This window comes from Aythya fuligula, chromosome 20 (genome assembly GCF_009819795.1).
Source record: "Aythya fuligula isolate bAytFul2 chromosome 20, bAytFul2.pri, whole genome shotgun sequence".
Taxonomy (NCBI): domain Eukaryota; kingdom Metazoa; phylum Chordata; class Aves; order Anseriformes; family Anatidae; genus Aythya; species Aythya fuligula.
Window position 1 is genome coordinate 9,091,856 of NC_045578.1, and position 25,067 is coordinate 9,116,922.

Sequence of the window (25,067 nt, forward strand, 5' to 3'; positions counted from 1 at the left end):
GTCCTGTTTCAAATGATGGGAGACAAGGGCTCTTACTAAGAAATACACGCTTGCCGTAAGTTGTATGCTACATAAAAATACCATGTGAAGACTCCAAAAGGAATAACAAGGTAATTATAGAAATTAGAGATGGAAAAATCCTATACGGCTGTTTCGCCGCCTGCACCCTGCTCAGTGCAGGATTACTCAGTGTGGGACATGCCTCAGAACTCTGTCTTTTAAAGGGAACATTTAATAAACATTGAGAAATGTTTCTAAATATTTAGAAAACTCAAACCAACAGACTTCCACGCCAAGCTGTACAAACAGAAAATCAATTTAGAAAACTGTTAAAAATCAACAGCTTTTGCATGCACCAAAATACATTTCTCTGAAGAGCAAGCATCACCTCATGTGCGTGATATTGCAAACAGTGCTGTTAGGATGCTGAGCCCTTTGCAGAATCAGGCCTAAATGAATACCTACCGTGGCTTTCCTCTTGTTCCTGTTGAAATCAATAGCAGAAGCCTCTGTGATGCAAAAAGCCTAATGCTTTACAAGGTACTCAGCAAAACAATCAAATGTGAGCAAAACCAAGCTAGACAGAAAGGAGCTTCACATTTTCCTGTGAAATGCTGGAGTATTGCAGTAGGAAAATTAATTTGCTTAATCATTAGGAAGAAAAACCACAAACCAAACCAAAACCCAACATAATAACAAATCTCTAAGGAGAGGGGGAATTGTTTCTCTGTTAACTACTTGGAGACAAAGCACTGGAAGAAAAATGTCCAGTTCCAATAATGTCATAACCTGATTATAGCCTGCACAGAAGAGCTAAAACACTTGCAGAACAATGAGTAAGAAATTAAGTTTTAAATTGAGTGCTGGCCCTATCTTGTGTCGCTTCTTTATATTCTAGTAGAAAGGACACTGCTGAGCTCATTTCATATACAGCAGCCTGAGATGCCTGGATGCAGACATCATTTACTCATCTCATATATGTTTCTCCCCATTTCTTTCTCCAGGAGGAATGACAAATCTAGAAATGTGACTGCACTTTGTTTTATTATGATATTGATTTTTCTGCAAAGGGAAAGTGCATTTATCCCCCAGGTCTGTGTGCTGGCAAGAAAGGGTTAACAAAATGTTTATCACAAAGCTGGCTTCAGAGTTGAAAGTAATGTGATCAGTAATGAATTTTGTGTTACATTAGGTTGTATAAATGGACAGACAAGCGCAGACAACAAGTGGCCAGGAGTCGGGGCTAATCTAATGATGTAAAAATAGAGACAGCACCAATTATACTTGGGGCCAGCTCAGAGCTCCTGCAGGGACTGCAAATGAATAGGTACAAATCAAATTACTGACTAATAGACGCACTACAAGAGAGGGCAGTCAATGCTAAATACATTAGGGCCTTGTGACCTCTCTGCTCTGAACAGCAGAATCCTAAATTTGACTTAAAAAAAATATCAAAGAAACTCTTGTTCATTTAAGGGGAGAAATAGAACAATGTTATTTGTGAAATGATTTGAAACACTTAGATATTTTTTGTGTTTTGTTCCTCTACCACCATGTTATGTGTGTAACCCTTTGAAAACTGACAGAGGGTTTGCTTTTAAAACAAGGAGAAACACTCTTTGTGCAAAAGTTAAGACCTGAGAACAATACAGTTATGTTACATACCAAAACATTTCAAAGCCATGTGCCTCTTTGTGGTGATGTTTTTTACTGCTACTTCACCGGCTGTTTCTGCATCAAAAATAAAATATTTCTTAAAAAGTGTCTTGATTTAATAAGAAGAAAGAGAAAAGGAATCTCCCCACACCACAACTGATAGTAAGTAAATGCAGTTGACCAACTTGTTATCAAATGGTAGAAAGTCAGAATTGTCTCTTAGTATCAGTACACCCTTTAGAAACATAAGCAGGCTTTTTCTATGAACTGCAGTGATCCTAAATTCACACCAGAGACATTTGTGGTATCAGCATTCATTCCCCCTCCCCCTTAAACAACGTCTGACCTAGAAGAAATTCCACTGAAAGCCCCAGCTGGTTGTTGGGCTCTGAGGGAAGGACCCGCTTGGCGTGGGTGTTTGCCCCAGCCCAGGCTGAGAAGTGGAGAACAGTCCAGGTCCGGAGACCTGACAAACAGTTTGGGAGCTAAAATGCACTTGGTGGGCCTGGCAGGCTGCGGGATGGGGCTGCTCTGTCCTGGGCAGGGCTGGAGAGAAAGAGAAGCCCAGGCTGAAGTGCTCAGTGCCCTCAGCAGGATCTTGCACGTGAGAAATGAGTCATGTAACCACGTTAAAATGTGTGCAATGGGAACGCTGCTCTTCTTCCCTAGCACTTCAAAAATGGCATCTCCCAAAGAGCCCTGAATTTTCATTTTTTTTTTTTTTAAGAGTATCATCCAAATAAACCTTTTGTAGGAAGAACATTGAGCTCTTAGACTTAATTGAGGGGGTCATTTAATCTCTGACCCTGGCATGAATATTCTGAAAGTTCAAAGGCTGCTTTTAGCATCAATGTTATTTGATATGCCAGTGTGTTTGCTGCCCGAGCTGATTTTGCATTGAACCTATGCAGAAATCTCTTTGCAGAAATGCTCTTCAGAGGGAAGACCAATTGATCTGTGTTCTTGTATTCCTAGACCCCATGACCAAGTTAGGATTAAGACCAATTGAGGAAAGAGAGGGGAAAAAACCTTAGAAAAATTAAAACGAAGAGAATGGAAAAGGAGAAAGGAAGGAAGGAGAGGTACCAATCGAAGCTCTGAGTCTATACAGGGCTAATCCTATTCCAGAAGCTAAATGCTCAGGTACATTTATGTCCAGGTGGCTGCTCATCTCTCAACACAGTTTGGGATCACTGATGTTTTCTCTTTTGGACAAAAATCAGGAAGGATTTTTCTTGTGCAGGACCAGCAGGCCCCTGCTCCTTCTCCCTCCCATCCAACCTGAGGCAGGCACGCAGGAGAGCGTGTGACTTCACTGCTCATCGTGAACTTCACGTTTAGACCCAAACCACAAATTTCACATAAATATTTCAAAATCTTCCCCTTGCTAAGCTCAGAGGTGTCAAGACCCGCGTGAGGCTCAGGCCGTGGTAACCATCTGACAGCCAGATGCAGCGCTTGGCCTTGTGTGGAGGCCTGAAGCCAAACGGGCCTAAACGCGGATCCCAGCGCCTCGGACGGGCTATCCCCTAACAGCACCTCTAATTAGCTCCACTTACTTACACCCCATTAATCAGGTTAAAGAGTTTGCTTCAACATACGAGCTTCCTTCATTGCATTATGAGTTTGCTGATGACATTTGGAAGGAATCCAGAAGGTTCCTACCCAGGGCCCGTGCAGGGCTCTGCTGCGTTTGCACCTCTGCTGCCACCGACTTTCCACTGCTGGTAGCTGACAGAGTGTGCAGGAGTTTTTAGAGAAAATGAGATTTTTTTCTGTTGTTTAACTGAAACTTTATAAAGGGATTTAAAGACCTTGCTTTAAATTGTACAGCAACTCTTCAAAACTCATGGGCTTTATTGACCACAGTGGTGCCGTAATTGCATCTTTCCCTGTTCAGAACTAATAACAAGGGTTCTGAGATGCAGAATTTGTGGGGTGCTCTGCAGTTTTAATATAGGCTCTTAGTTTAAGTTCATATGTATTCCTGAAACAGGAATAGATAGAGAAAAAACATTATTTTGCTCCATAAACTGCAGTATAAACTGAGCCATCATAAAGTACTGGATTTCATGATGGGTTAAAAAAAAGGGATACATGCCCACAAAATGAAATCCTACTCTTGAATATCCCCAGAACAGTTTCACCACTTATAAAACGTAGCAGCAATGTGGATTTGGGTATGATTTGTCAAAGTAAATCAGATATGAATATAAGGGCAATATTCAGGCAGCCAAAGAAATGGTAACAGAGAGGCTGCAGCAGATGGGCATGAACAAGGATCTTCTCCTGCACGCTGCATCCTGCATTTCCACTGCAGCCCTGACTCCTGGGGCACTGCACCCGCCAAGCTCCTTCTGGAAGAAAAAACAGGGGTCTGACAGTTGCGCCAGCATATTGCTTACCTTGACAGAGTAGCCTGAACAGTGATACTTACTTATTTTATATACTGACAATTCTCCCTCGGAAACCTGTGTGTTGTGTTAGTCTCCTAAAGAATAAATCTGCTCTGCTGTCACTGTGCTATGTGCTTTATAGTAATAAACCTGAAGAGATGTAGAGAATGGTTTTTGATTTGCTAAACCAAGTGACAGGCGAGTGTGAGGCTGTACCTAGATTTAACATGGAGCTAGACCTTTCACCCAGGCTGAAGCAGCAGGAGATGCTGGGATGAACTCCCCAGGGTAGAAAGCATTTCTCCTTAGGGCTGTACATGCACAGCTGCAAGGTTTCATGCTCCCTTTTACTGCTCTGGAGTCAGTAACTCCTTTATGGGGCTGACTGGAAGATCCGCTGGTTTTCTTTAAGGCCAGCTTACATTTTAAGTGTATGTGGTTGGGGGCCTAATGAATTTGGATACATGGAGTGTACACAGATCACCCCATGCTATACCTCTGAAGGAAGAAACCACATCAGCAGCATGGTGCTCGTGCCCTCCTCAGCCCAGAAGTAACAGGCAGAGAGCACAAGAGGAATCTGACTCGTGGAGTTCAGCACATGAACTCCTATAGCACAGAAATCAGGGTCACAGAAATTGTCTTCTATTGGTGTATTGCAGAACACATCCTCTCAACTAGACTGTAGAGGCTTGGCCTTATATTACAGGCTGCTTTTCAATATTATGCCTAGAAATGACCAAAGTGCATTTGAAAGCTTAAAAAATGTACTTGTTGAAGGACTACATAAATCAGAGCATTTACTGATTACAGTATTTTGGAGGGAAAGAGTTCTAGCCTGGGCTGGCAATTTGTGTGTGTACAGTTTGAGTGAGTCAGAGAGATTTGTCACAGTTTCATAAATCACAATACTAGCTTTGCTTTTGTTTTGAAAATGCAATGTGAAGCTCCAGCACATACTTAGAAACTATAATGCAAATGTAAATACTGTAGCTGCTTGAAAACAAAGCTTTGCAAGGAAAAGAGGTCAGTGACCACTAAATTTCTGTGAGCAGACCTTCCTTTTTTTTTTTTTTTAGTTAGAGTCTGACAGAAACTGAAACAGTAAAAACATCTTTTTGCATCTTTGCCAATTTACGCCTTCTTTGGAATTAAATGTGTATCTAGGCTGACAGCTTATGTACAGCAGACTCCACTTAAGATAGACATGGGTCGTCTGGATAATTGGATAACAAGGAGAAAAGCTGGTTTCCCAATCAAGTCAACTAGCTGGATGACTGGAGTTATCATTTAGGTCAGAAGGAAAGTAGATTTTTGGGGGGTCATTTTCCAGACCTGGTTCTTCTCCCATCCACTGTCCGACAGCCCTTGGCAACCAGCCGGAGTCAGAGATGGACAAGACCCATCAGGCCATCTAATTCCCCTTCTTTGCAATGGCTGCATTATTCCTCAAGATTTTCTTGTTCTTGAGTTTGACATTTCCTACACAACCAACCTTCAGGTGATTTCTGCCACTGCCGGTAGCCTGAACCACTGAAGAAGTGAGGTGTTGCTAACCCAGCTTTGCAATGCAATGGGGTAGGTAAGGAACAAAGATACCGTTAGTATCTACTGCCCAAAGTGGTCTGTGTGCTATGAGCATGCGCTTCCTCTGCACTACTTTCGCATATCAGCCCTGATTACTATATAAATCTATGTGTCAGCTATGTCCTAACAGTTAAGGTATTAGAAGAATCTATTTATCTCTTGCCATTAAGTGCATGTCAGGCCCAGTTGAGCACTTTGATAAAGTCTCACTGTCCATCTACTGCCCATTTTTTCTTTGTCCATGTTGTGGACATGAGCACAGGCACATACCTTCACATTCCGAGTTAGAAATGTCATTGTTGTATGTTTTGGTTTAAAAAAGACTTTAAAAGTTTCGTTAAATCTGTAAAATGTGCTTAAGGACTAAAAAGAATTAAAAGAGCACTGCCAAGGATTAAAGGTATGAGTGACTTCAAGCTAAAGTAAGTCATTTTAGGATTATTAGAGCGAGGTTTATAAATTACATAATTTGAGTCCAATGCAGAAATATAATTACTGTCTTTGGAAACAGCACCAACATAGAAATCAACTATCAACAAGCAAATTTATGGTGTCTTCTCTGCTAAGCTCCTTGCTATCATTTCATTGAGATGAGGGAGTGGAAGGGAATCCAAGGAAGGAAGAGCTAGCCTAGAAAACAATGTTTTTCAAAGATAAATTCAATTCAGCCTGGGTTTGTTAAGATGTAAGTGGTTTGGGGGGGAAGTTAAAACTATCCTACTTGTTCCGAGCCAACAAAGATGCCTCTTCTTTGAAGCAGTGTTAATGTACCTCCAAACTTATCTTTTCCCATTTATTAACCAGCAGACAGATGCTAGAGCTTTAACGTGATCCGCAGTTTGACAAATGGCTGGCTGGCAGCCTGCCGTGAGTGCAGCCACGCATGTTGTAGCAAGCACTGGTCGACTCCCTAGGCAAGAGCAGTTTTCCAGGTATCATTTGAGCAGGAGAGTACTTTTTATGGGCATCTGGTAAGAAGAACAGTTCAAGAGCTGTTAGGGGATGGAAGTGGAAAGGGCATCAGAGTTCACAGCCTTATCACTAGGTTTTCTCTGTTGCACCGAGTCATCACATGTCCGAATCCTGAGAATAAAGTGTGTAAGTGATAGAGAGAATCCCACGACAGGCAGAAAAACACAGAGCACAATGACAGTGTGAGCAGGGTAGTGGGATGGGGTGGGCTGGGTCAACGCTCATGTTACTCCCTACTGTGTGATGGTGCTTAGATTTGCTGCTTTGAGATGGCATCTATCTTACACTCGTGATGAAGATTTATGGGTCTAGAGTAAAAGCAGGGAGAAATCTCTTTGGATACATTTTTGCTGAGTGATGGTGTCTCTGTAAATAGTCCCCTTCTGTCTTTACACCTGAAGTGTTTTGAGCCTAACCTTATGGCAAAGAAGTCAGCGCTTACTGGTATCAGCTGGTGAAAATGGAAAGAAAATATAAACTCTCTGACTGTGACAAAGTTCTTGGTTTACAGTATAATACAAAGTCTCTGGGGCAGTCAGTCACCTCAACTTGGCATGTCTAGATGGCTTCAGCTTTCAGAGAAATTATTCCCTTTATCTTTCCTCTGAAGCACAGGAGGAGAGCTGACCCATCCGAGGAAGTGAACATGATCCCAAAGTTCATTCTGCTCACAGTATGGGTCAATAAGTGATGAAATAAATATGTTTCTGCATTTTTCACAGCCTGTTTTTCCATCTTCAATGCCCTTTGCAAACACGAGCTTATCAAACTCCACCCCTGCAACGTGAGGCATCTCTATCCCCATCACAGTGATGCAGCAGTCATGGGCACGTTAAAAGGCTTGTCCAAGGCAACAAACTGGTGAAAATTTGCACCAGATGTGTAAACGAGACCCTTATTTGGTGTTCAACCAACCTCCTTCTGTTAATACTGAGTTTCAAGCCATCCCATGACTCCACTTTTTTCAGGAGTAGCAAAACAGTGGAAAAGACAGTTTGAGAGATGGCAAGTTGGGGTACGAAAGGTGCTTCTGCACCATTTGGCAGCTTGGTTATTGCTACTTGTACCTACATATAGGAGCTTAAACTGCTGATTTTCAACCTTCTCCTCCAGTTGGTGGGAGGTAGTAACAGCGTGGTGACCTGCTGTAGCTTACCTACTCCGTAGTAACCCTTCTGCAAAGCACAGGGGCAAGCCCTGATGGCAAAGTGCTCAAGTCTTTTCTAGCTGGAGAGGTGCGGAGCTGGGAGAGCTCAGAGCAGCACAGGGCCCCTCAGCAATACGAGGACCACAGTGAAAGAAAGAGCAGCTTCTACTCTCCACAACGTTTCTGTAATGTCACTAGGCTGGCATACCCCTATGTTACTGCTCAAGTTCCTCCTTTTTTCCCTCCCAGGCATATTGCCAGAAGAGTGACAAGTGAGCTGGCAGCTGATGTTAGACGCGACCACGGCTATTAGCTGCTGGTCGCAACACAAATGGTGCACAGATCAAAGATGGGCCTAGACCTTTTACTAGAAGGCATTTTTAAAACAAGCCAAAATTAATGGGAGACAATAAAACCACAATAACTGAGCTTTAACATTTCTGAACATCTTCTAGCACTGGGCCCCTTCTGAGCAGCATAATCTCTGACGTGCTATTCCATTTACTTAAACAGATGATATAATTTATCAATATAATGGACACTGATGAAGACAGATTAATTTGGATTATAGAACCAGCGTTTCACAGTGGCTCTATTCAGGACACAAAATTAGGATGTGTGTGATTATGACATTGTTTGGATCAGTGTGGGCAAGAGCAGCAATCTGCACATAGACTCAGATGCTCCCGAGTTGGCAGGGAGGGGAGGAGAGCCCTTATCACAGCACTACGGTAAGGGAGCTTCAAAAGCCAGCATTTTTCTTTGAGTTGCTTTAGGCTTCCCTGACTATGTTTATGTCATCTACCGATATTTTCTTTTTATAAATGACTTTTCTCACACTAAGTGAGACCCCCATAAAAGTTGATTAATCACAGAGGTAGTGTGCAGAGGAAAGGAGAAGCAAAACTTGAAAAATAAAAATAAAAAATAAAAATCACCATTGGGTGAGATGTACGTGATCTCTGATCACGCCTCTTCTTTGTACCTGTTCCTGATCCCACTATGTCCCTGCTGGGGGATTCGCACATCGCATCGGCCAGGCGCTCCCGGAGGCCCTCGTCAGTGTGCTCCATGGAAGACATGTGGCGGAGACCGAAGTTCTCGGGCCAGCTCCCACACACCTCCAGCAAGGTCACGCTCCGGTCAAAGGCACCTTCAACAAACAAACGGGAGATGTTCGGGAGAGCCTGGGACCATATGATATCATTTATTGCATTTGAAAGAAAGAAGGCCTTGCATTTTGAGCTCCTGAAAAGCTAATTTTAGCACATTAGTTGAAATGTTGGCGTTAATAGCACAGTAGGAGCAAGCAGAGAGGCCCAGGTACTTAGCAGCTTTATGCAAAAATGTTAAATTAGAAATACAGCCCCAAGCCTGGTCTCACACTAGTGAGAGCTGGGAGAGGCTTCGCTGAAATCAGCATAATGACACTGATGTAAATGACAAAAGAATCAGGAACTGTAATGTTAAAAAAAAAAAACTGTATAGGTTATCAAGTATGTTAGAGGACCTGAAATTAGTTTTAAAGTCGATTTGCCTTTCACTGCTCTGCTGTTGAGCACTCCCTCCCCTTCTCAGCCTGGACAATGGAAACAGCCACGTTGTTTTGTCCTTGCTACTGGCCACAACCTGCAGCTAGTGTGCCTTTCCTGCTCTCGTGCAGGGAAGTGCAACAGTGTGATATGCTGGTGAGAAAAGGACAGCTTGCTTCCTTTCTGTTTTGTGTTCAAAGTAAGCTTACTGAAGGAAAAAAGTGAGCCCTTCTTTCAGCCTAGGTATGTGGATTTTCTGTCCCTGTACGGTGAAATTTTACCTGCAACTTGAGCTAACAGAGACTCTTTCATCAGCAGTGCTTTGCTGAGGATGCTGGCTATGATGACAGAGTGCACGTACCTACAAAAGATACTGAAAGTAATTCCTTAGCTTACAGTTATTACCTCATTCACAACAGTATACGATGTTCTGCTGAATACAAAGATTAGATTCTGAATTCAAGATCACTTCAAAGTACAAATTAAAATTATTCTACTTTATTATACAGCAAGTCTTCTGCAAAGGCTTACTTAAATCATTCCCACTTGGAACAAGATTACAGTTATGCTTTGTTGCTTCAAGCACATACCATTTACTCAACTATTAGGTAACTGAATATGCAGCATTTATTGTGCCTGGTTTCTGCCAGCCTGCAGAGGGGAAAAAATGCAAATGCCAATGTTTCTCAAAGTTAAAAGTACATGAAACACGTCCTTGTTATCAGGCCTTTGGTTTTCCCCTTTGATCAGCCGTCAGAAACTATCTACACTTGTACTCTGTGACTGTACAGCTTCACAGCACACTCTCTGCCACTGACAGGTGGTAATAGAAAGGGTGAGAGACCAAGCCCTGCGGCAGGCGTCCCTTCCTCTGATAACGTCCAAAGTACTGGGTGATAACCGTTAGTAAACACTCGGGCAGCCGGTTAATCCATACATCAGCAAAGAGGGGCAGATAATTTTGAACTCTAATGGCATGGACAAAAGCACAAGGGCTGGCATTCAGGGATTTATATGGGCTGCAATGGTGACTTCTGGCTCCTGAATTTCATCAGCGCGCACAACTTTGATTTATCTCTCTGCCTGGCTGCAGAGTAGATTCCTGGCACTAGAAAACCATCAACACTAAAATGGACCTCTACAAAATGGGACCATGGCTCTTGTGTGATACACGCACTTGAACTCTGGATGAATCCCAGTTTGAACCGAGAGGAGGAATGACCAAATATTTCAACTTTTTAATGGCTCTTTGGATTTATAAGGTTACTTCAGTCTACTAATTTGTTTTAAGGCAAGGGTTCTTGAAGCTTGTTTGAGAAAATGCAGTGAGGAGGCTAAGTCATTTCTATTCTGTTTGGGTCTCTGCAACATTTCCATGTTGTCAGCGATCCTAACTGCAGGAGGAAAAGCAAAATTTGGTCTTTTTTGAAGGTTTCTTTTTCAAGTCATCCTTCACGGGATTTCACGAGGCCCTGAGATCCCCACTCTGCTTATACTCTAGGAGCCCACTGACTTCAGGCATTTCCCCTATGGCTGTTTGTGTCCCTGGAGAGCTACCAGGGGGCTTCTAAACCCGTACCCACAAAGCCCAGCGTGGCAGCGGGGTGACGGCGAGCTCCCACAGATTTGCACTGCTGTGCCAGAAATGCCAGGGAGAAATCTCTTCTCTGCTAGGGTCTGCTCTTATTTTGAAAGTGAGAAATGAGAGCATTTCTGCTCCTATAAGCAGACATATGAATAATAAGGCAAATGGCTTTTGAAGCTCTGCCAAGATGACTGCATACGTGTACAAGGAGAAACTTCATAGAGTGCCTGTCTCTGGTTCCAGAGATACTTGAGTGAGAGCAAAGGAGACAAGTGTAGCGTTACCTCTGCAATCAGGGCCAGGAGCTGCCAAAACTTCTTAGCAGCAACGTGTGAGGTGCGAGTGTTAATGTAAATGCAGGTTAGAGGGATTAACTGCACAGAAAGCTTTCTTGTAAAAAACTGAAAGGCTGGTGAAGCTCTAGTTTTTATCTTTCCTCCTTTTTGACTCCTTTTGCATGTCACAAGCACACATCTGGCAATACGATTCCTGTCCAGGCACCCAGCGGTGATTCACCAGCCATGACCACACTGTGCAGGCATTACTGAGTAACCAGCGGTGGGGCAGAGATGGGCTCTGCACCATCAGCTGTTGTCCTGGAGTCCATCAATTCCTCCTTATTTCAATATATACATTTATTAAATTGGTTCCATAAGAACACAGACGAACAACCTAGGTTACACAGGGCATAGGGGCAGAAAATGTGACCTTGCTTAAGACAGGCAGGTCCTTTGGTACCACAAAGCCCAAACCACCGTCTCTGTACCTCTCTAATGTAAAAAAAAAAAAAAAAAAGAAAAAAAAAGCTGCTTCAGGAAGAACAAGAGCGATTGTCATGGCCCTTCCTGTTCTTTATGCTGTTGCATTGACAGACAGCAGATGTAGTGGAGGAAAACCATTTTCTCAAGGCAGTATGAAGTCCTGGATATTTTTATGCCTTGGAAAAATTCTTCCGCAAAGTGCATGAAGCCACAGCCGGGCTGGTGACTCCCCAGAAGCCTTTGTCCTACATACATCATTACCAAATGCACAAGAGTTAACGGCATTAAACTTAAACTGATAGCAGCTAACCGTATCTTTGCTATTTATTAAATTGTAATCTCTTTTTCTGCCCGCCGTGCTCTCTCTTCGTCAGTCCTAGCATCTCGGTTGATAACGTATCAAATTTCTCATCGTCGGCCAGAGGCAAGTTTACAAATACATCTCAGAGCAGCGTCCTGCTCCAAATGCTGCCCCAACCCCAACGTTGCTGGAGTGGCAGCACCGTAGCAGCGTGACAGAGGAAGCCTCCTGCCGATCCCGAGCATTACTGAGGGGCTGAGAGAAGGCAGGCTTTGCAGGGTGCGTTCTCTGATAAACTGCTGAAATCTTACTGACAGCCATGAATGTAAGACCTTGACATGTGAAATCCAGCCTTCCTCCTGTCCCCCAGACCTGACACAGCTCCTCCGATGGTGGAACAGGTTCCACCTATAAGGAGCAGTTACTGCAGAAACAACTCCAGAAGAAAATCGGGTATTATTTTAGCCAAGCAACTGCTAGTGAAATCCTGGTGAAACCTCATTGAAGTCACTGAAAAATATCCCGCTGACTAACTTGTGTCAATATTTCATCCTGCAGCACGGTGCTTTCAAGCTAGCAGAACGTTTCCTTCTCTCTTTATTTACTGAAGATGAAACTGGGTGGAAATTAAGACCATCAGCCTGCTTTGTACGATGCCCAAGCTCCGTCCCAGATCCACTGCGCTACAAATAAAAAACAAAGTCAAATCAAACCAAATGGAACGAGCAGAAACCTTGGCTTCAACATCTAGGTCGAAAGTGCTTTGTGTTGCAATTCCAGCCTGTTTAGCTTTCTACCGCCCCAGACACTCCAAGCTAATTCTGCTCCACACGCAGCATTTTCCTATTAAAACCGATTTTCTCCTGATACCGATCTCCCACTTCTGGCCTTCCACTGACATTTGCCTCCCGAGGAGAACTGCCCTTTCCTCCCGCCGCTGCCGGGCAGCACAGGATTAGGCTCTGCGTCCTTCTGCCTCACACTGCTCGCGTTTTGCTAATGGCAAAGGCTTCTGCCATTACTCATACCAAACTACCTTGCTTAGAAGCACAGAATTTGTCTTCAGCGTTGCAATTGTTTCAAGGCTTTTAATATAAAAGGAAAATAAATTCTACAGAAGGAAAGAAAAACACCCAAACCTTGGAAACGTCCTTTCCTTTCACAGCTAGCCCTACCGACCAAAGACCGAGAAAACCAGAGGTTATTTTCTTCTCTGAAAAATCTAGTACTAAAAAGTATTTTTACAAAATATTTTAATGCTTCTAGTATGTTATTTTTCTAAGTCAAAATAGCCAAGCTAAATCTTTCACCATAGCCCTTTAATTCGAAAGCCAGGGGAAATTTTTTTCATTAAACCTCTGGACGGCTTTGTTTAAAGTATGAAATCAAGTAGCTCCATTTCCTGTCTTCTAAGGAACAGTAAATCAAAAAGAGTACGTTCTCCAAAAATACAGTAATGGTTCTATTAAAGAGCTTGACAGTTTTGAGCCTCACCTTGCATATTGCAACATACGTGTGAGCAAAAATAACAGAGTAAATAGTAAAGGAAACGGCCTGCCAATTTTAACCAACAAAAGATGCATCCTTCTCGGGAAGGAGCCGTGGGCTCGACCCAGGCTGCTCTCCAGGAGGGGCAGGCCCTGGGGGAGATGGAGGTGGTGTTGGAAGGAGCAGAAGGGCTGCCCGTGCTCATGCTCCTGCCCATGCCCACGCTGCTCCTGCTGAGGACATTTGGGAAGCAGGAGGGGATGCTGAAGGGAGCTCCGGGCCCTTCTGGACCAAAGGCACCAGGAACTGCGGTGCCCAGAACAGCCTGGGCTGGGAGCGAGAACCCCATGGGTGTGTTAGGAACGAGCACACGGAAATTCCTTGCCCCAAGTAGTCAGTCGAATTATAACGTACTCCGTTTAAATATTAATGGCTGAACTTTCCTACAGGGTTTGCCAATTCGCTTCCACCACTGTAACCTCGTTACTCCAGGGGGAAAGCTGCGGAGCAGCAGCACCGAGCGAGCGCTCACCCTTGGGGGAGCTGCACAAATTCCTCTCTGGGTTGGGGAGGACGCGGCTTCGCCCCGACCTGCCACTCCCTGGGCTTCTGGACACGTCCGTGCTCAGACGCTGGTCTCTGATGTCCAGATGGCACACCTCCTTCCCATCCTTGTGTGGGATGTGCCCCTCAGCTGACAAAACTCACCTGCGCTCGGCTCTGAGCTGGGGGTGCAAGTGCCAGCAGTGCCCTGGGAAACGATGGCAGAGGCTGCAGCCTTTGCGAGCAACTCTATTTCCCTGTCATCTTCCCTCCCACAGTGTTTCTTTTTTTCCAGAATCGCTCACTTCTGCTATAAACAGGACATTACTCACCAGCTCTGTATCCTGTGAGTGCATTTAATTAATGGAGGCTTCAGCCGGGGTGCCCGGTCCCACAGGCAGCGAACACTTTCAAATCCCTTTGAACTTTTGGATAAGTGAGGCTGCCGTGGCTGAGAGGTTCCTGCATGCCTCCTCAGCACACTGCAGACTTGCAAGCGAAAATGCTGCTTATTCCTCTGTAATTGTTTCTAAATGAGCTCTAGGCAAGCATGCAGGGGCCGGGAGGAGCGAGCCTGGCGGCAGCAATGGATGGCAACAGGCAGGATCGTCTGGGTGCTGCAGTGAGAGCTCGGTGGGTCCCTGGGGGCTGTCTCACCCTCCTCCTCCTCCCCATTGTCCAGCAGAGGCTGTCTCTTTCCCCCCTGCACAAAGGGTTAACCACGGGCCGGGGAGAAGCGGTTCAGATGCCTAGGAACATGGCCAGCGATCACAGCGATCGTGAAGGCTTTCAAATGCGAGGGAGGCTGCAATTTTCAGAGCTGGAACAGTGAGATATTTTTATAAATACATAAATCTTTTCAAGGAAAAACAAATATAGAGGAAAGAATGTAAACATTATTGTAAAATGCATAATAAAATGTCTGCTGTTTGTTAATTTTGCTCCTTATTATCCAGTCTTTCTGTACCTCCGATGTTGAAACATTTGCCTTTTTTTTTTTTTTTTTAAACTCCCTTATTCATTTAAAAATAGTTTCCTGCATGTTATATGAATAAGCAAAACCTAAGGTCCTAAATCCAGGAGAACTTTGAAGTATGAAACCCACGGTCTATGGGAACTATGTTTTCATTAATCAAAGTAGATGTTTCTAAAGCCATCAGATTTATCATGACTGGATTTCATATGTGAAACCCAATATACACACAGACATACACTGCTTGTCCTTTTGGATTAGTTTTGACCTTTTACTCTCCTTTCTGAAGGATCTGCCTTTCCTCAGAGCAAGGCTGCCCTGTTTTACCACTGCATCAGCCAAAGGAGCCTTGACAAAGTACGTTTTCAACTTTCAGCTTTCTGCGTCTGAGTATGAGTCTGGGCTAAGGTCAAAATATAAATGATTAAGTATATTTATTAAACCCTGCCTTCGCCTCGAATGCTCCCTGTGACTCTGCTCCATGCCAGCCCAAGGGGCGCTGCAACCAGCCTGCGGCCACACGCCCGGCCACCAAACGAGGGACCCGCATGGCACCGACCCTGCTCTGCCACCGAGAGCCGGGCTGGCAAAAACTGAGCAAAGCCACCCAAAGCACCCGCACGTCGCAGACGGCTCCTGCAGATGTGGCCGAGCTCCTGGCTTCCCGAAAGGCGAGGGGGTTAGCGGAAGGACAAGGGAGAGAGCCCCGATGGTTCAGAAACCGGAGGCGGGATGTGACATCTATCCAAAGCAGGACTTGTAAGATAAAATGCAAAAAAAATGTGCATTTGGTGTCCTTGGGGTATTTATGCTGCAGATTTGCAGTACCAGAAGCACCAGCCCTTGCTGAGAAGTGTGACACGGAGGCTGGTGGTGACTGCTGGCTCTGCCACGGGGCCAGCTCCTGGCCTGCTGCAGGTGCCCACAGGGAAGGTGCAACTCAGCTGCGAGCCGAGGGATGCGGTGCATTGAAAAATAAAAGGAGTGCATTTGTACACCTCTTGCAATACTGCATGCCACTTCTGCAGCGGTCGAAAAGCAAAAAGAGATAGGAACTACACCATAACTGGATGCTATTATTGTTTTGAAAACAAAACAGCCTTTTCATTAAAAAATACATTATCAGGGAAAATGCTGTTTTCCCCTAGAATAGCAAGATTCTTGCGTATTTTAACTCTTCACAGCTTTGCAGTATCAGGATGCCCAGAAAAAGCCCGGAATGCTACAATCAGCCCCAAACCTCCCTAGAGATTAACTTTTCTTTGCATTTAATCCTGCCACACACTGGAGTATCCTGAAGAGGAGAGCTCTGCAGAGTGCCAGGGCTGTCGGGGCTGGGTGTGCGCCCCAAGCCACCGCTCTGCACATCAGGCGCCTCACCTGATGGTCCTGCAACCTCTACGTCTGGAAATTTCATTAAAAAAGGATTCACAATAGATCTGCGGCACTTTTTAGCTTGTGCGGGGTTGGAAATGTTTTCTTGTGGTATTCACATACTTATAATTCTCAGTCCTGGCTAAAATTAGAAAATCTAGTGACTTTTTTTTTTTTTTTTTTCTCCTGGTAAAACTTCCCACTCTACTTAGTTAAGCTTACAATAAGATGATTATTAATGAGATTTTCAACAATGCCTAGGAAATTTAAACACACAATGAATGGCATTAAATCTCAGTGAAGGCTTCTTTAGACAAGTCTCTATTTGTTTTACTTCTCATCTGAACAAACCCTGCAATTTTATGATGCCCAAGTCTCTATATTGGCTCCATTGGGAAAAGCTGCCTAAGAAGCATAGAGGATACATCTGGTATTTCTGTGATGCTACACAATGATCCTTATTTGCTTCGCATTGAAATGCCAAGCCATTTCTTAACCCTTTGAAAGAGTTTGCAGGCATACCCTGCCTTAGTAGCTTCACTTCCAATATGCCAATTCCACTGGAGGGACTTGGATAATTCCTCTTCACTTCCCTTAAGAAAACAGCAAGATTTATCATGCTTATTATCAATCTTGCAGCATGTGCAAATGCATACGTATACACAGGTATAAAGGACACATCACAGATTATAAATGACTCCAATTTACCCACATGTAAGGAAAGGCCTGACAACTCATCAGGGTTTACTGGATAACTAAGATCTTATGTTACAATTTGAGACAAAACTGTGGATTTGTCATATTGCTTAAGAATTAGTGGTAACTGTCTGAGCCAAGGAATTTAATTTTGATTGTTTCACTTGAATTAAAAAAGTCTTAGTGTTGAAAAAACACTGGAACTGTGCTACAACCTAATATATCACTCACACTGTAATAGGAGACTCTTTTTTTGTGTAATAGAAACAGAGAATGTAATGCTGAATGGCCAAGTTCATCTTGGGTGCAGTCCCTCCCCAGATGGGTCGCAGCAGGTACTGCATTTTGCTTTGCAAAAACAAAGTTTGCAGAAGAGCATCCACAGGAAAGTGGCCGAGCAGCTACTGACGTTCCAGAAATGTGAAATTTGGTTTATATCACTAGCAACCAGTTAAGAATGAAACTGAAATATTTTTTGCATCGTAAGATCAAGTATTTCGCTGGTCTCTTATCACCTTTTCCAGATGAAACGTCTCACAACCCAGCTGACATATAAACAGAAACCAAAATATTTTCCTAAGGTGCATCACTAATCCTGCTCGGGGCCTCTGACTTGTAATTTATTTGTCTTACCTCACTATGAGACAATGTGCGTGTCGATTCCAAGCTACTGTCTATTAAGTCCTTGTGCACAGGATAAATAAATCTCCCTTGCGAATAGGAGGCATTCGCTGCGTGCCTGGGAGGGGCTCGAAGGACAGCATCCATCCTGCTGCCTGCTGCTCCCCAGAAGCACCAAGCAGCTCCCGGCTCCCACCCAATTCCAGCAAAGCAGCACAAAGTGTTAATAAACACGAGGCATTTGAGGTTTTCAATCGCTTTGCAGAAATCTGTGCATTTGAGCCATTTGTAGTAGGGGTTTGCATGTCAGCAGTGTAACTCCTTGCCATGCTCCTATGGTGCAAACCACCTTTTCCTTAGGGAATAGCTTAGGAGAAAAAACATTCTTCTGATGCTTTCTGTATCAGAACTGTGTGTTAACATTCAATCTATTAGAATTGCATCTAATGCTACACGCACAGCCTGCTCTACCCAGAGCTTCCCTACCCGTATTGTAGAGCACCTCACAAACACCACGAGACAGATTCCAACACTGAACTGGAGCGACAGAAATGTTTGTGTTCTGGGCAGCTGTAAGAGTACAGCGCCGTTAACATCAGGAACAGCTTTGGAAATTCACTCTTGCTATTTATTAATCGAGCTACCAAGAGCGAGGAATGAAGGAGACCTTACAAAACATCCCCACAGCCAAATCCTCAGCTAAGGCAAAACAAGTCATCAGTGCTGAAATACAGACTGGTGTTGCTCACAGCAGGGACGAGCTGGAACTTCGAAGCTGAAGTAACTCACCAAGGGCACCGGGCAGTTCTGTGGCCAGTGCTGCCCAGAAGCAGACCTTCTGTCTGAGGACAGCCCGGTGCAACGCCACTCCTTCCTAGCAGAGAGGACGACGTGCCTGCGAGGGACCTCGGGCGGCACCGCGTCCGCCCCGGCCAGGCAGCAGATCACAGGCACCTCTCCATCAACTCCGGGCGTTTTGGAAAGGGCTCAGTCTCAGCCTCTGGATTCCTCCAAGAACATTAAGAAAATGTGTTTCTTTAAGGACTACATGGAAACGTGAAATTTTATGTTTAGAAAATAATAAAATTTAAAAAAAAAAAGTTAAATTTGTTTCCGTACAAGCCTTCCAAGTCAGGAAAGATAAATTCTTTTGGCCCGATTCTGACTTCATTAAAAGCCTGAGCCAAGCTGCACGAGCTGGTTATCTAAGCTCCAACAAGGACTGGACCTACAAAGCACTGAACTCTCTGGCCCCAAGCCAGCTTAAGCATATACTTAATTTTTAGCATGTAAATAGCCACAGTGACTTCAGTGGTCGTATATACACACTGGAAGTTAAGGGTGTGCTTAAATGTGCTTCTGGAGCAGGGCCAGAGCCCTCGGTGACTCGCAGCACCGAGGTCTGACTTCCAGCAAACCCCGTTGAACGCGGGGGTTTTGCTCGGGCCGGGCAGGACCCAGCTGGTCAGGAGCCAGCAGACCAGTCCTCGCTGCCTGAACCTCTCCTCTGAACACGTTCAGGAGGTTTTGCCCTTGTCACTTGTGTTATCCATCAGACATCTGTTGGCTGTATAAGGCAGAGTGACACTGCAAGGTGAGATGATTGAGTGAAAAAATTATTGCAGCTGGCATGTCCTAGCCTACGGCTTTCGGTCATTTAACTCATCTCACTCTCATCCTCAGAAAAGGCTGTACGTGAAGGGCAGGAGGGTTACCCCTCTGCACGCCTCGTGTTTGCACTTGGCAATCTGCAGTAACAGCTCCAAATGCAGACAGGGCTTCGGCAAAGATGGCTCACTGTTCACAACAAGCTTTAAGGAAGAAACAAGGACTAATTAGACAAAATAAAAATAAAAGAAGACAAACAAGGACTTCTGCTTTCACACTGGTGGAGGCTCAGAGCGCTGCAGGCTCCTGCCCACTGGGGACCTGCCTGATTCAGCTGTACATTTCCATCTGTATCATGAAGATAAATGGATCTCCACAAAGGCAGAAAAGGAGAGGAAGTGGATACATCAACCCAAACAAATGCAAAGAAAATCAAGTGTAAGAGGACAGTCTGATAATTCACGTTGTGCTGTTAATTCATGAAATGCAGCGCGCACTAACTCTGAAGAAATGGCTTTTTGTAGTCAATGTCCTTTTTTCTTCCTTTAGTAAAAGCCATTTTTGAAGCACTGAGGCAAGGACACGCTTTGTTACGATTTATGAAACAATGCAACCTGTAATGTAATTTGGGACTGACCATTCAACCAGTAGCCACCGAAAGCCCAAAGAAATCAGGTACACGGCTAGGGATGAAGGGGGAACTTTGGTGTCTGGAAGTCCAAATGGTGATACCGCAGATCCCTGCCTGACCCCACAGGCCCTGTCCCTGTGCTGTGCTGGGAAGAACCACCCCAGTCTTCCCAGCACCTCTGGGATCACCCAAGCTGGCATTTCTCCCTGCCTGCTTCCCCAGGAGGGCCTGATTCAGCCACTCAGCTCTGCACACACGTTATAGCATCCTCTAAATACCGGATCACTCAAACCTGCCCTATTACAGATACCCCAGGGCTGGGGCAGGAAGGCTCTTCCCTCCCCACGGGGACCCCACAGCTCTAGCAGGTGCCCTGGGGCTTTCTGCCTTGCAGTACCTAAATCCTTCTGCAAAAGGAGCCTCAGTGGCTGCGCGCAGTTTCTGATGATTATAACCATGCCGCCGGCCACAGCAAGATGGATTCTGAAAGCTGCGGACTACCATTGCTGTGGACAATAAATATTCTACTGGAATCATAACTTGCACATATTTTAAAGGATAAACCTGCTACTAATAACTACGAATCAAAGGAGAAGATTCCAATTTTTATGCCAGAAAGCTAACAAAAATCTTCAGTGCGTTATAAACAAGTATCTATCATTATAAACTAAGTTCAGCATGTAAAAAACCAAAGATGGAGTTTATGGTCTTTAATGGCTGAGAAATGACAAGTGTGTTTGGTTGAACAGGAATTTAGCGAGAAGTAGTTCTGTACAAGAACCAAGATCCGTCTTTAAAAAATATCACTGCTGACAGCTTTACAGTAGAATTAAGCCTCTCTGAACTCTCAGAAGTGGGGCTAATCACAAGTTTCTGCGGAATTTAACATGGAGAAGAAATCTGGTTATTAGGGGAATCCTCTAACCCAGGTAGAAGCCGCTCCCACACCTTTCCAGTCCCTCAGACAAGGCTGAAATGCTGAGCCCAAATCATAGAATCAGAGAATCCTACAATGGCCTGGGTTGAAAAGGACATTAAAGATCACGTAGTTTCACCCCCCCTGCTCTGGGCAGGGCTGCCAACCACCAGAGCAGGCTGCCCAGAGCTGCATCCAGTCTGGCCCTAAATGCCTTCAGGGATGGGGCATCCACAACCTCTCTGGGCAGCCTGTCCCAGTGCCTCACCATCGTCTGAGTGAAAAACTTCCTCCTAATAGCTAACCTAAATATCTCCTGTCTTAGTTTAAAACCATTCCCCCTTGTACTATCACTACCAACACATGTAAACAGGCGTTCCCCCTCCTGTTCATACACTCCCTTCAAGCACTGGGGGGCTGCAATGAGGTCTCCCCGGAGCTTTCTCTTCTCCAAGCTAGACAAGCCCAGTTCCCTCAATCTTTCTGTGCAGGAGAGGTGCTTCAGCCCTCTGAGCATCTTTGTGGCCATCCTCTGGACCTGCTCCAGGAGCCCCACATCCTTCTGGTGCTGGGGGCCGAGGCCTGCACGCAGGACTCCAGGTGGGGTCTCACAAGGGCAGAGCAGAGGGGGACACTCACCTCCACCTGCTGGCCACCCCTTTTTTAATGCAGCCCAGGCTATAATTGGCCTTCTGGGCTGCAAGCGTGCTTCTCCTGAGGCTTTGAGAAGGGATTTCTGACAGTGCTGTGTCGGCGGAGGGACGGGACGGTCCGTGAGGCCGCTGCCCCACAGGGCCCTCCGCAAGCACGCCTGGCCCGGAGCATCATCAGGAAGAGCTCACTCCTGGAAACACAGAAAAGAAAATCCTGGAGGTGAGCAAGTGGCTGTCAGGCCCCAGCTAATGAAGATAGGAGAGTGATGCATCGGTTCTGACGATGCGGCGGTGTAAATACAAGCAGAAGAATTTCCTACGGTGGGCAAGCTGAAAGGTGGAAGCTGTCCAAGGGGAATCTCTCAAAAACCCTGGACAGCAACAAAAAAAATGTGACAAAAAACTGGCCAAATGGTTTAGTGCTCTGCTGAAAGATCAAGGTGGAAAGAGCCTCTGCACTGGAAGCCTTGGAACAAAGACAGACTTTCCTGGAACAGAGCGCTTAACTGCTCCAACATAAAACAATCATTTCAGGAGGGAACCAAAGAAATGAAAATAATAATTTTACAGAGAGAGAAAAAAAAAAAGAAAGGGGGAAAAATGAAGTAAAACCTTTTCTTAATTCCAGGTATGCTATTCTTTCGAGCTGTGATTAATTTAAGACAAGGAAAGAGGAAAAAACAGTGGGTCATTAAATGAAAAATATTTGTAAGTACAACAAGTGACCAGACTGGAAATGTATTGTGGGAGAAGCGACTTTTCCTAAGCACACAATATTACTACCTTTGATACATTAAAAGGTCAGCAGAGGCAGGAGTACTTTCATATATGGAGAATAGATCCAAAAGATATGTCAGGGCACGTTCAAAGTACCGAGGGAATGGCGCTGCGGCTCTGTTGTCTATCAAACCATGTTTATTGATGTTCTTGCTAGCTGAGGCAAGGTTTGGGAACATGGATCATAACACCATTTTTATACCCTATAAAAGTACACTGTGAAGTGATGAGAAATGCGGATTGCTGAGTTGTGCCAGGCGAGTCCATTATAAAGAAGGAGCGTACGTTTTCGTGAGGCATTTTACAATACAAATAGTAATTCTTTTCTTGCTGGGAAAAAAAATTGGGACTCCTCCAAAGCATATGTTTCACAAATCTCCAAAAAGTGGAAAACAAGATTCCAAGAGGAGAAGTGCAGGAGGTGGAGTGTGAGAATAGCAGCTTGGGACGAGCTCCCTGCTTGTCCCGCAGCCGGGACAGACAAGGCCCTCTGGTAGCATGCCTGCAGCCTGCCCAGGGGCTCCCTCCCCAAGTTATTTCCTCGTAACTGAGCCTGGGATGGGACGTGGGAAGGCACTGGAAGCCGGTTATCCTCCCTGCAATCCCAGCAGATTTTAATTGCATTCAAAACAGGAGGCAAACGTAGGGATGTTTAAGACCACCTGCATTTTCTGCTTAATCGAGCAGAGAACTGCCTTCTCATTCCAAGGTGGAGAATTAGCATCTTAGCACCTTGTTTCTCCAAGACATTTGACCTTTGTAGCTCTACGAACTAAATCCCTGGCTAATTTTCATCTAGCTGGACACTGTTTGAAAACTACTGAGGAAATGGGACACATTCGAGGTGTTTTGTGAAATATTTAAACCGGAGACTTGCCACTGAGCTGAAGGCGCCTTTCCCCCAGAGCCCTGACACCCTGCCAGGGCGCAGAGGAAAGAAGGCCCTGAGCCGATGAAGACTTTGAAGTGTGTGATTCTATTTTTTTTTCATGCCAACTTTGAAAGCCAGTCCTGAATCTGCACTTGTATCAATACATTTTGTCACGTGGGAGAAGAGAAAGCATCATCTAAAGAGGTTACATCAGTATGACCACCTTCAGGTACATGCAAATAATATTGCCAGCATTTCCTTACCAAAATCATTTCCAACAAGCTCTGAATACTGTGGAAAGCAGACTGAACACCAACAGTAAAATAAGCCTCCAGCTTTACATCTTCATCTCACTGATACCACTCTGAGCAGCCCAGTGAGTCACTGGTCCACTTTATGCCTCAGTTTGTAGAACAGGCGTAAGACAACACAGGGACTTGACTTCAATTTTCCAAACTAAGTACCTGGGAATGTTCTGAGGTCTCAGTAGCGAGTCAGTACGTAGCACTGCTCACAAAAGACCCCCTGTAGCTAACAATATGACTTTGGAACACCTTGAAAATTCAAAACAGATGAGTGCTGTGCCCATCTACATCAAAAAGCTGCTGTTTCTCAAACCATCCTGTTGTTAGGTCAGGAAGCCTTAGCTTCTGCAGGCTGAAGCACCAGAAGTTTTAGACAGATTTAGAGAAACCATCCTAATACTCAGAGCAGTGAAGATAAACAGCCTAAGCTGAACTGGAAATCTCACTGTTCATAAAGAATGAAATTCACCTCCGTGCTGAGAACAGGCACAAGGCCAATATACCATTTAAGATCCATTTTTAGGGCTTAGTAAGACTTAAGTGGTGCGCAGACCTTGGGCTAGCCTTCGGCACGGAAAGGGATTTTACCCATAATAAACTAGCAAGAGCCAATAGCACAAATGTCTGCAGGACCTTTGACAGGATGACGGCTACAGAAACATAATAATCCAATAGACTTGTAACCACCGAGTCCACCTACCCTTCTCATATAAATAATAGGTCCAAGACAAAGGAAGTGGAAATTAGATGCTTGTGGTGAATTGCAGAAAGCCAAGGACCTTATAAGATACCCACTACTTACATCTACACTTAATTAGGAGTGAAACTGCAGACATGAGACCTCAACATGTGGTATTCACATGTGGGCTCAAAAATACTGTCAAATACAGTTTTCTTATGGTTAAAACGCTGAGGGTATGATGCAGAGAGAAAGTCTGGAGATGCCTGGTTGACAACCCCAGCTGTCTGTGCAGTGACGCGCCGTAGTCTACCAGCTCGAACACAGGGGCTGCTTCAGAGCTCTTAGGGCAGACGCCAAGTTTTGCCCGTTCACCCCGTGCAAGCCAGACGACTGCAGAGAGATCCCAAGATATCTTTTGTACATACTGATTGAGCAGTTAAACCTAAACAAGAAGAAATCTGAAATTCAGATGTCAGTGTCAAAACTAATAGGAAACAGGATGCAGCTATAATGCACATGCAGCGGGCCAGGTTCTGGACTCAGTTACAAGCCAGTGAGCCCAATATGAGTGCAGGGAATATGCATTCTGTTGCACATTAATGAAGAATTTCGTCTTGTAGACTTAAAAATAAACTTGTAACCTTTTCTGACCCTATGTAAAATCCCAGCAAGATTTTCTCCAGGAACAGGCAAAGGACAAACTTGCTTGTTATCCTGATATTACTTGACTTCAGAGACCCCTGCAACAGAGGAGGGGTCTACTGGTGAAATCCCAGTTCCACCAAACCCAATGGGAGTTTTGCCAAAGCATTTAGCAAAGGCAGGGTTTCACCCCAGACCTTTAAAGGGGTATCATTTTCTGAAGACAGAAATACATTAAAACACATATCGATGCTCTTCTAAGGATATTTTAAACAGATTTTAAAGAAGGTATGAAACTTAATTAAGAGTGCAAATATGTGGATGTCATCTTTATACTGTGTATAAACAAT

At 44.6% G+C, this 25,067-nt stretch overlaps 1 protein-coding gene across 7 annotated transcripts in view; it reads right to left on the reverse strand.

Moving 5' to 3' along the window:
* The window catches only part of BCAS3 (BCAS3 microtubule associated cell migration factor), a 354,038-nt gene that overhangs the window by 14,219 nt on the left and 314,752 nt on the right, over positions 1–25,067 (reverse strand). For 2 of the 7 annotated variants that reach the window (XM_032200763.1, XM_032200758.1), the window contains 2 exons: positions 8,744–8,911; positions 1,666–1,731 (listed from right to left, as the gene is read on the reverse strand). The exons of 1 other annotated variant lie outside the window; for it this stretch is intronic. In XM_032200763.1, the coding sequence (XP_032056654.1) occupies positions 1,666–1,731; positions 8,744–8,911 (234 nt within the window). Of the gene's footprint in view, positions 1–1,665; positions 1,732–8,696; positions 8,912–25,067 lie in introns of all 7 variants that reach the window. 4 more of the 7 variants (XM_032200766.1, XM_032200765.1, XM_032200760.1 and 1 more) reach the window with 3 other exon arrangements.